This window comes from Mangifera indica, unplaced genomic scaffold (genome assembly GCF_011075055.1).
Source record: "Mangifera indica cultivar Alphonso unplaced genomic scaffold, CATAS_Mindica_2.1 Un_0026, whole genome shotgun sequence".
Lineage (NCBI taxonomy): Eukaryota > Viridiplantae > Streptophyta > Magnoliopsida > Sapindales > Anacardiaceae > Mangifera > Mangifera indica.
Window position 1 is genome coordinate 265,758 of NW_025401118.1, and position 12,732 is coordinate 278,489.

The 12,732-nt window shown below is 31.6% G+C and overlaps 1 protein-coding gene across 1 annotated transcript; it reads left to right on the forward strand.

Moving 5' to 3' along the window:
* Positions 1-10,164: 10,164 nt before the first annotated feature.
* On the forward strand, positions 10,165-10,479 carry LOC123206157 (CLAVATA3/ESR (CLE)-related protein 33-like). Its single transcript, XM_044623286.1, has one exon. It carries the CDS (start codon positions 10,165-10,167, stop codon positions 10,477-10,479), a length of 315 nt encoding a protein of 104 aa, XP_044479221.1.
* The last annotated feature ends 2,253 nt before the right edge of the window (positions 10,480-12,732 follow it).

Here is a 12,732-nt window from a genome sequence, read left to right on the forward strand (position 1 = left end):
GGGGGGATAGAAATTACACTATCAGATTGGGAAAATGATTATTAGAAAGAGAAAATGTAATTAGATGTTTCAAAGTTAATAGGTGAAATTTTGTCAATGAATTAAACCTCAAGTTTTTTGGCCATTCCGATGAAAACAATAATAGGAATTTTGGAACATAACTTCTTTTCATAAATTTTCAACACAATTGTTGTTCCATTGATTTTTTTTTTTTTAAATCGGGAAAAATGAGAATATAAGAAATAATTTAATGGTTGTACATAGAAAATTGGTTGTAAATTAAAGAGTTATTAAATTATAGTTGGGTGCAAATAGCCCCACTCAATGTAGCCAGGCTGGTTTTCTATTTATTCGGGTGAGTTCCATTGATATGAAGTAAATTATACTTCACATTGGCTCTCAAATCTTGATTAATTTATTTCTTAACCATACAATTTAATCGGAATGTGAAGTAATTTGCATGGGTCAAACATTTTTGTCTTCCTACCAACTCATCTTCAAAGATTCGTTAATTCAAAGGATCATAACTTACTACTTTCCATGATGTCAGTAGAGGCAGACAACGACGCCAAAAATAAAAAATAAAAAACCCTTTGCCATCTGTGAAATGGATGGTGCGATGTGATTTTAAGGTTTAATGGAGACTGACCCATAAGAGCAGATTAGTTTTGTTTCTCATCAGAGAAGACAAGTTTCAAAGTTTATCTGTTTTTGCGACGATCCACTATAAAAGGGCTTCTTCATGTTCTCTGTGTCACTACTTTGCCATCTTTCTAACCTTATTAAGTCTTTTAAACTGCTATATCCATGGCTAATTTATCAAAAGCTGAAGTGTTTTTAGCTTCCTTTATGTTACTGGTGCTTGTAGTGAGCTCAGAGGCAAAAATTTCTCGTGGTATCCCAGCAGCCTCAGCACAAAAGATTGATAGCAAACTTATCCTAAGGAAATTTGGATATCATGTATCAAAACTCCATGGGAGGAGGTTGATGCTTGGTAATGAAACCCAGAGATTTTCTCCAGGAGGCCCAGATCCTCAGCATCACTCTTTACCCCCCGCATTTTCCTAGAGAGCAATGTTATGTATACCCACTTTAAGTACATAGATAGATACACATTTATGTGTCATTATGTAATTGAGTGTTACTTTTTCATTAATTCAAAATGTGTATTCATTTATGTGCTCAAAATAGTACGCGCATATAGTTTTATTGTTTCCTAGAATATCCCATAAAATTGTGGATGTTAATATGAACATACAATAAACCAGGAGAATTACTATATTTTGTTATTCTATTATGTAGTTAGCTGTATGATCTAAGCTCATTGATCTTACTTTATTTATCCTTTCTTGTTTAAATTCTGTTATGTTTTATTTTTTTCCTCACTTTCTGTTGTATATGTGTTGTTGTTGAGAATAAATGCAGGTCTTGCTAGTTTAAAGCTGCAGTGGTTTAATGAAAGATGGTCTTTTTGGCCCCTGCTATTTTTCATGTGTTGTTGCATCAAAAGAAATATGGCTTAAAAAAAATTAAACTCATTTATAGATCAATTAAAGAACACCAAAATATTCCTGTGATGCTGATATATATGACTAAAACTTTTGCGTGAAGTTCCAATTGTTTCATTTTTTTTTCATGTTCCTTGTCACTCTCTCTTAGAGGTGTTAAATAGGTCAAGCTGGTCGCGGCGTGGCACGACATGACTTTTTTGGCTTGGGCCACTTAGGCTTGGCATGGAAAACCCTGGACCGTGCTAGGCTGTGGGCTGAGCAAATCGTGAGGTAAGGCCTGCGTGTCAGGCCAGACAGAAGAAGAAGCTGAAAAGATATCATGCTGAACCAGAAATAAAGGACAATGAAGAAAGTAGAATCGACGATGAACATATAGGTGAATTGCTGAGTTTAGGCCTAAACAAGAATGACCCGCAATCAAAACCTGCAAGCGGCAGAGGCAAGATCTTTTGATGCAACTTCTGCTTGAGGAAGTTTTACAGTTCACAAGCGTTGGGTGGTCATGAGAATGCACACAAAAGAGAAAGAGGAGCTTTTAAAAGGTTCCATTATTCACACAGAATGATGATGACATCTATAGGTTTTCCTTCTTATTCTCTTCCTGTTAGATCATTGAGTGTTCAAACTCATTCACTTGTCTACAAACCCAACAGAGAAGACTCCTGTATGGTTGCAAAATTTGCTCAAGGCAGCACAGGGTTTGGATTTGGGACAAAATGGCCACCCTTTGCACTTGAAAAGGCAACCAATAGTGTTTGGCCTGGAAGTTTTCGTGTTCATAATTCGCCAAATGTTTCATCCGAATTGTGTAAACTCAATTTAAGTCTTCGGTTTTGATAATTTGTTATACTATTTGTACGTGGGGTTAGTTTTTCCACTAAAGTAATACTTTAATATGTAAACAAATTGATCTCGAGAGTTAATTTGAATGGTTAAGTGAAATAACTCTTTCGTGAAAGATTAGGATTTGATAACTATGTTTGTTCATATAAAAAATCTAGACCGGTCAACTTGTATACCAGTTTCATTATAACATATTATTTATATATTAATTTGTATACTTAAAAGTGTGTTGCTTCTTAAAAAATTCAGTGCACTTTATTGTCTATGTAAATTACTAATTCCCACCCTAGGTTTAGCAAAACTATTTCTGTTTACCAAATTCTTTAACTACAAATTTTCACCCAAAAGCTAATCCGTTAATAACCATATTATGCCTAATTATTTCAAAATTTAAAATTTATCATATTATCCTTGATAGGATTGCTAATAATCTAATTAGATTCCACAATCAAAATTGCACCAAGAAAGTTGCTTTGGCTAGATTGCACCGACCTAACACACTAATCTAGATGTGATTTTGTTAGAATCTCACCAAGTCAAGAGAGATTTTGAAACTCGAGTTGCACTAAGCCTAGTGAGATTTTGATGAGGGAATCACACTTGCTTGGAGCAATTATAATAAAATCGCAATGAAAAGGTATAATCTCACTTACTGTAATTTCGATTAGATTATTTTTTTTTTATGCCATTCTATGGTTTTTGATCAAATATTTTTTAAAATTTTTTATTTTCAAATTTTTGGAAGAGGAAATGACATTTATACCGTTCGATCATTAGTTTTTTCTTATATAATTAGGTTGTGGATGAAAATTTTTAGGTTAGAAATTCAGTGGGTAGAAAATATGGTATTGCTAAACCTGGAATATGCAGATGGGAACATGGTTTGCGACTGTTTATTCTTTTCCCATTTAATTGGCAGTCATTTCAGGGTGATAAAGAATGAGATAAACTTTGTCGAGTAGCTCATGAATTGAACATAAAAAAGGTAAAAAGGGCATTAGTGTGAAACAGCAATGGAGTTTTGTATTTTAATGGATGACCATCGACAACAGACAGAGCTACAGAGAAATTAGATCAGTGGACCTAAAATGGATTCTATTAAAAAGTTTAGAATCAGCCGAAGTCGGCACTTAGTTAACCGACCAACCGAAACCAAATTGCCTCTTGCACTTCTCTCTGTCTCTCTCTTTTTTTTTTTTTCCTTTTTCTTATCATTATTTTTTAGGCCATATAAAGGATATCGGGGCTGTTGCTTCCTTTAATTTGATTGGTACAAGAATTTTCAACCTTTTAGACCTTTAATTTATCGTAATTGCATTATTTTGTGTTAAATGTGGAAGAGCAATCTTTTATATATATATATATATATATATATATATATATATATATATATATATATATATATATATATATATATATATATATATATTAGTATACAATTTAAATGTATAGATAATACGTTATCATGTGATTTGATATTATTTTATTTTTAATTTAAAATAATCTAATTACAAGATAAATTATTTGTATATCTAATTTGTGTATAAAAAAATACACATACATAGTTTTATTGAACGTGGAATTTGTTCCTGTAAATAGTTTGATTATATTTCCCATTTGAATTATTACCGAAAGGTTGGGAAAGGTTCTTTGTCAAAAATAAATAAAATGGCCGATTCTTATAGGCCAAAAGACTTATTCCCACCCAAGCTTTAGTCTATTAACAAAGTTTAACCTGTTAATTTGGAAAAATCTAAATACTCATTTATCGTCCAATTCTTTTAATATATTTTGTTAGTTTAATGGCAAATTACTAATTTACTATTTTAAAATATATGTATAGATGCACATGGAAAACCAAAATTGGATGAAGGGGTGTATTATTCAAAAAACTGACTTTTTTCTTGTCCTAAGATTTCATATTATTCATATTTTCCCTTTTTAGCCGCAACCACAGTTTTGAAATGTTTACACTTTCAACCTTGTCTACCATGATTTTCACAACCAACTCCGGCAAACTTCTCCGTTCATCTCCGATCGATGAAGAAAACTAAGGTACAACAAGTCAATCTTGCTAACGAAGAAAACCAACGTTGTTGACGAATAACTGAGGAACTGAATCGACGTTCTTGTGTGTGATTTAAAAAAAGGATGGTTGGATCAAGATACAGAAGAGGGAGGGGAAGAGGGAGGGAACCAAGCCGACGTGATGAGTGTCAATGACCTTTCTCCTTCGTTGTGACAAGCAAAGGAGAGCATTGACTCTTGCAAAAAAAATTAAAATAAGTGAGAGGGGTGGATCTCTCGCTTGTTTTCGATAGATTCAGAGAATGATTTTTAGAAATGGAGAATGCAATTGGATGTTTCAAAGTTAATAGGTGAAATTTTGTCAATGAATTAAACCTCAAGTTTTTTGGCCATTCCGATGAAAACAATAATAGGAATTTTGGAACGTAACTTCTTTTCATAAATTTTCAACACAATTGTTGTTCCATTGATTTTTTTTTTTTTAATCGGGAAAAATGAGAATATAAGAAATAATTTAATGGTTGTACATAGAAAATTTGTTGTAAATTAAAGAGTTATTAAATTATAGTTGGGTGCAAATAGCCCCACCCAATGTAGTCAGGCTGGTTTTCTATTTATTCGGGTGAGTTCCATTGATATGAAGTAAATTATACTTCACATTGGCTCTCAAATCTTGATTAATTTATTTCTTAACCATACAATTTAATCGGAATGTGAAGTAATTTGCATGGGTCAAACATTTTTGTCTTCCTACCAACTCATCTTCAAAGATTCGTTAATTCAAAGGATCATAACTTACTACTTTCCATGATGCCAGTAGAGGCTGACAACGACGCCAAAAATAAAAAATAAAAAACCCTTTGCCATCTGTGAAATGGATGGTGCGATGTGATTTTAAGGTTTAATGGAGACTGACCCATAAAAGCAGATTAGTTTTGTTTCTCATCAGAGAAGACAAGTTTCAAAGTTTATCTGTTTTTGCAACGATCCAATATAAAAGGGCTTCTTCATGTTCTCTATGTCACTACTTTGCCATCTTTCTAACCTTATTAAGTCTTCTAAACTGCGATATCCATGGCTAATTTATCAAAAGCTGTAGTGTTTTTAGCTTCCTTTATGTTACTGGTGCTTGTAGTGAGCTCAGAGGCAAAAATTTCTCATGGTATCCCAGCAGCCTCAGCACAAAAGATTGATAGCAAACTTATCCTAAGGAAATTTGGATATCATGTATCAAAACTCTATGGGAGGAGGTTGATGCTTGGTTATGAAACCCAGAGAGTTTCTCCAGGAGGCCCAGATCCCCAGCATCACTCTTTACCCCCTGCATTTTCCTAGAGAGCAATGTTATGTATACCCACTTTAAGTACATAGATGGATACACATTCATGTGTCATTGTGTAATTGAGTGCTACTTTTTCATTAATTCAAAATATGTATTCATTTATGTACTCAAAATAGTACACGCATATAGTTTTATTGTTTCCTAGAATATCCCATAAAATTGGGGATGTTAATATGAACATGCAATAAACCAGGAGAATTACTATATTATGTGGTTAGCTGTATGATCTAAGCTCATTGATCTTACTTTATTTATCCTTTCTTGTTTAAATTCTGTTATGTTTTATTTTTTCCTCACTTTCTGTTGTATATGTTGTTGTTGAGAATAAATGCAGGTCTTGCTAGTTTAAAGCTGCAGTGGTTTAATGAAGATGGTCTTTTTGGCCCCTCCTCTTTTTCATGTGTTGTTGCATCAAAAGAAATATGGCTTAAAAAAAAATTAAACTCATTTATAGATCAACTAAAGATCACCAATTATATATTCCTGATATTCCTGTGATGCTGATATATATATAACTAAAACTTTTGCGTGAAGTTCCAATTATTTCTTTTTTTTTTTTCATGTTCCTTGTCACTCTCCCTTAAAGGTGTTAAATAGGTCGAGCTGGTCGCGGCGTGGCAAGACATGACTTTTTTGGCTTGGGCCACTTAGGCTTGGCATGGAAAACCCTGGACCGTGCTAGGCTGTGGCTGGGCAAATAGTGAGGTAAGGCCTGCGTGTCAGGCCAGACAGAAGAAGAAGCCGAAAAGATATCATGCAACAATCAATATCATGCTGAACCAGAAACAAAGGACAATGAAGAAAGTAGAATCGACGATGAACATATAGGTGAATTGCTGAGTTTAGGCCTAAACAAGAATGACCCGCAATCAAAACCTGCAAGCGGCAGAGGCAAGATCTTTTGATGCAACTTCTGCTTGAGGAAGTTTTACAGTTCACAAGCGTTGGGTGGTCATGAGAATGCACACAAAAGAGAAAGAGGAGCTTTTAAAAGGTTCCATTATTCACACAGAATGATGATGACATCTATAGGTTTTCCTTCTTATTCTCTTCCTGTTAGATCATTGAGTGTTCAAACTCATTCAGTTGTCCACAAACCCAACAGAGAAGACTCTTGTATGGTTGCAAAATTTGCTCAAGGCAGCACAGGGTTTGGATTTGGGACAACATGGCCACCCTTTGCACTTGAAGAGGCAACCGATAGTATTTGGCCTGGAAGTTGTCGTGTTCATAATTCGCCAAATGTTTCATCCGAATTGTGTAAACTCAATTTAAGTCTTCGGTTATGAGAATTTGTTATACTATTTGTACGTGGGGTTAGTTTTTCTCCTCTTTTAACTTGTTTCTTCCGTTGCTATCAATGTGATGTAAATGCCAGCAATGAAATAAAGATACTAATTTTAGGTGATTGGGATGATTAAAAAACCTTCTATTTCTTGTTGCTCTACTGTTTGTACTTGGAGCTCTCCCTTCTAGTAAGTTTGGGAGGGGAGGAACCATTGTAATGTTGAGTGCTGAATGGGAGTTGGTTGAGAATTGGAGAATAAAGAGTCTCACATCAAATAAAAATAATATAAGTGAGTAGTATATAAGTGATGTAGATTAAACTAAATAAAAGTCAATTGATTTTGTGTAATATGAATTTTAATCTCTATATTTATAGGCCAATATATTTTTATATGGTATCAGAACCCAACATATTTCTATATGGTATCAAAGCTCAAAACCAAACGAGTGGTCCTAAAGAATCTCATATTAAATAAAAATAATATAAGTAAGTGATATATAAGTGTGCTAGATTGAACTTTAATATAAACCAATTAGTTTTTGCTAGTTACGTGGATTGTATGCATGAATTATTATTATTGATTGAGATCATAGGTCAAAAAGACTGGCTATAAGAATCACTTGAGTTTAACTAGAGAGAAGCCACCTAGGACATTTTCAAGTTCTACTTGAGAAATTAGAATTTTAAGGTGTATATTAATGTGTTTAGGCTAGAGGTGTCCACATGCCGGGCCTTTGAGCCCGGCTGGCCCATAGGATGAATAAGGCCTGTGACTCGACCTATTAATTTTAATAAAAAAATTAATTTTTAATATCATAATTATTAATGAATTATTCATTTATTTTAATATTATATGAACAGGATTAGGCTAGGTTGGCCAACAGGCTTTGTGTCTAGGCCCATGGGTCTGGTTCGGTATTCTACCGTATCAGATCGGGACATTTTCCAGGGCTTTGGGCCAGGCTAGGCAGCGTAGGGAAAATTGAATTTAAGGAAGATGGTCTGTTACTCAAAAGTTATACCACTAGGATTTCTATTTACAATTTGGCAGTGAAAACATGTATGTGACAATTGTCTTCTCTAAGTCTATGTACAATCCTCAATTTATAAAATAAGAGGACTGAGTTACAAATATAATTACAAATTTAGAGTATCAAAATCATTGCACAATGAATTTAGACATATTAAATTGCTATGGAAGGTGGATGGTTGTGCTTCAAATTTAATAAAAAGTGATCCTTATCCGTGGTGACAGAGGGTGCAAAAGGTATAATAAGTAAATCACGAGAAATTGTTGTTAACTTATAAGAGTTCCGTTTTCTACTCTCTGGACTAAAGGTTGGTCACTTTCATTATGCCATTGACTTTCGTGTAAGCATGTGGCTAGCTAGTGGAGTTAGTTGCCCTTAGGGTGGATTCAAATCGAGTTTATTCAAACTCTAACTTAAACAAGCTTAAAACAAGCTAGTCATAAACAAGCTCGAGTGAGTTTTAACTCAAGCTTGCTTGTCAAAGTTTATGAGTTAAAATTTTTTATACAAAACGACTTTATTTTAACCAATATGTATTAAAACGACATCATTTTAATAACAAATTAATTAAAAATTTAAACTCAAAACGAGCTAAGTCAAACTTGAGTCAAGTTCCATCTCAAGTGTAGCAAGCTCGATTAGCTCGAGCTCTATTATATGTAAGTCGAGTCAAGCTTGAGCTCGAACTCGGCTCGAATTGATTCCAACACTAGCTGCCTTATAGTGTTGTTTTGGTGGGTATGGCCAAGGTTTTTAAAACCAGACCAATGATGAATCCGATTCTCTCACTAAGTTGTGGTTCAACTTATTCTCAAATTATTATGAATTTTTTAAATGATAATAACTATTTAACACATTTTTTAAATATAAATCATATCATTATAAGTAGTTTTGTACAATTATCAATAACAATAAAGTGTATTTACTTATTTGAAACATAGATTTCTATTTAGTAAAATAAAAAAAAACTCAAAAAGAGAAAAAACAATTTTAAATATATTAATTAAACAATTCATACTCGATTACATAAATAAAGAAAAGAATTAATATACAAATTTATTATAAATATTGGATATAAATTTATATTTGAATGATAATATATTATTATGTGATTGAATATTATTTTATTTTTAATTTAAAATTATTCAATGATGGTATTTCACTGATTTATGTAAAAGTTTATATATATAATTTTAGGCAAATGCATTAATATATATAAGACAAAATTGATAATAGGAAAAAATTGTGAAAAATATTATAAAAACAAATGCAAGATTCAAGAGAGATATGATTGGGCATTGGCTAATCACACGAGGCTCGAGATAATTATTGCCTTCAGTCTACTGTTGGAATATGAGAAAACTAAAAATATGTAAAAGTGAGGTAAACTCAATTCAATTCGTTTGATCAGTTCATCTAGTCCATTGAGTTTAACCAAATTGCAAAACAATTCACTAATTTATGATAACCGAATTGGGTGTAGACTGGTTTCTGGTTATCTTAATTGAATCAATCAATCCGATCTGATTTAAAAACAATAGATATAATTGAGAAGTTCGAGTCAATATACTCTTTACTTTGGATTTTTTATCTCCATTTTTATTATTAAAAAATTAACAATATAATTTTTGTTTTGTTATAATTTTATTTTTAAATATTAATTTTTTAAGTGAAAAATATTGTTTTTTTAATTAATATGATAAATCACATGAAAGTTATTTTAAAAGAATTATATCAAGATTATTTAAATAAAATAATATTAAAATATTTTTTTATTATATCTAATTAAATATAATAATTATTTATATTTATCAATTATTTTTATACATAATAATAATTTATACATAATAATTTTTTAAATAATCTATTTTTTTTGATAATATTATATTTTTATAATAAAATATTACCTGACCCTTGGTGTGGTGCCTTAAGCTAATTTGACTGATGTAGGAATGGAAAAAATATTATTGAATGAGCACTAAAGTTGTCATAAAGTTTAATATTACAAGTGAGATGGACAGATTGAGCTCTATAAAAGGCAACTCACTCTTGCTCTCAAATACTACGCTTCACATCATACTCCAGCTTCTGACTTCAGAGACAGCTAGCTTCGGTAAAAAAATGGCCTTTAGCTTCAGGTTTTTGTTATGCCTCTTCTTGCTTTCGGACATCATTTTAATCTCTCAAACTCGCCCTCTTGATAGCGATGCGACATTTTTGAAGAGCCTGGAAGAAGTTTCCAGGACGAGTTTGCCGAAACAGAAGATCATCGAAAGGCATTTTGAGTCCAAACGATATTTGAACGATAAGGGTCCTCTGTTGATGGAGAAGGCCATGGAAATGTTCAAAGAAAGTGTAAAAAGACAAGAGCTTCTCGGCAGGTTTTTTGATTCCAAGAGAGTGAGTCCTGGAGGCCCTGATCCTCATCACCATTAATAACTTCTTCAAGTGATGTTAACAAAAATCCTGTAAAACTTGTTCTGGTTTTGCATCGTCTTTAAATAATACAAAGAAGCCACTAACACTTAAGTGGTACTCCATAATTGAAATATTATTGTATTCTCTTCCAATAAAATTGAGCGTTTATATTTTTGGTATTAATATTATAAAATTTGAAGAGTGATAAATGATTTTTATATATAAAAGGCTCTTCTTGTGAATTTAACTCACTAAAACAAATTAGATATTCAATGTGTACGTATGTAATTTAAAAATCAATAAAACTATATATACATATTTTTAGAATATGATTTGGATATATAAATGATATATTATGATATAATTAGATGATTTTGAATTAAAGATATGCACATATAACATTCCTCTTTAAAGAAATATACAAATTAGGTCATTGAGTCAAGCCTTGTTTAAAGGAAGTTTCAGTTATCACCTTAAAACATTTAATGCACTTTCATTGTATGTAAATTATTATTTCCCACCAAGGTTTGGCAAATTAATTCCATTGATTAAATTCTTAAACTATGAATTCCCTAAAAGCTAATCCGTTAATGACTATATTACGCTTAACTATTTAAGATTTTAAATTTATCATATTACTTGTGATCTGATCGCTAAAAACTGTTGAAATAAGTGGCTCTTTATGTCCCATATCTATTAATTTAATCTCTTTATATTTTATCAAAAATTATAAATAGAGACATTGATTTTAATTCAAAATCATCCTTAAGACAGTTGTGGTCAAATACAATTGTATTGAGAGAATCTTATTATTAGAGATCTCTAATAGTTTATATTTCCTTTTGTAACTATTCTTTGGAGATAGTGAAAGTAGTCAGTGACATTGAGGACGTAGGTACATTTACCGAACCTCGTAAATTCTTGTGTTCTCTTTCTTTTATTTTTTTGTATTTTATTTTCTGTTTTAATTATTTATTATATTTAATAGCATAGAAATTATGTTTTATATTTTTTTTGCACAACAAAAACCTATTCAGATTCGATGAGCAAAATTGCACCAAAAAAGTTGATTTGGCTTGATCACATTAGTCAAACACATCTACCTAGGTGCAATTTCGCTAGAATCTCACCAAGTCAAGTAGAGTCTTTGACACTAGAGTCGCACAAAGTCAGGTGAGATTTTGACGTAATAATTCCCATAGAATCATATCGTGAAGGTGAAATCACATTTATTTGTTGTCATTTTCGACTAGATGATACATTTTTTGTACTATTCAAGGATTCTGGCCAAAGATTTTTTTTTTTGAAATGACATTTATGGCATTTGACAATTACTTTTTTCCCAATATAATTAGGTTTTGGGTGCACATTTTTAGTATAGAAATTCAGTGGGTAGAAAACTATGCTATTGCTAAACCTATAAAATGCAGATGACATGGTTTAGAATTGTTCTTTTTTCTTCTTTTTTTTTCCTATTTCAACTAGCAGTCTTTTGAGTGTTATAAAGAACGAGAAAACTTTGTCGAGTAGCTCATGAATTGAACATAAAAAAGGAAGAAAAGGGCATTAGCGTGAAACAGCAATGGAGCTCTGTATTTTAGTGATGATCATCATCAGCAGAGCCACAGAGAAATTAGATCAGTGGAGCGCTTAAGTGGATTATATTAAAAGGTTTAGAATCAGCCGAAGTCGGCACTTAGACAACCGACCGACCGACCGACCGAAACCATATTGCCTCTTGCACTTTTCTCTTTTTTTTTTTTTTTCACTTTTCTTATTATTATTTTATAGGCCATATAAAGGATATCGAGGCTGTTGCTTTCTTTAATTTGATTGGTACAAAGGTTTTTCAATATCTTCTAGACCTAAAATTTATCATAATTTTGTGGTAAATGTGAAAAAACAATGTTATATGTATTCACTTTTAGTACACAATTTAAGTATATAGATAATATATTATTATGTGATTAAGTATTACAATTTGTTCTTGTAAATAATTTGATTATATTTCCCATTTCAATTATTACAAAGAGGTTGGCGAAGGTTCTTTGTCAAAAATAAATAAAATGGCCAATTCTTATAGGTCAAATGACTTATTCTTACATAAGGTTTAGTCAATTAACAAAATCTCATCTGTTAACTTTAAAAAATTCAAATATTCACTTATTATCTAATTTTTTTAGTATTTTCTGTTGATTTAATTGCAAATTATTTATTTATTATTTTTAATAAATATGTATAGACACATGTGGAAAACCAAAATTTGATGAA

Excerpts from the sequence above, each read along its gene's own strand:
- LOC123206157 (XM_044623286.1), top strand. The coding sequence starts at position 10,165 with ATGGCCTTTAGCTTCAGGTTTTTGTTATGCCTCTTCTTGCTTTCGGAC.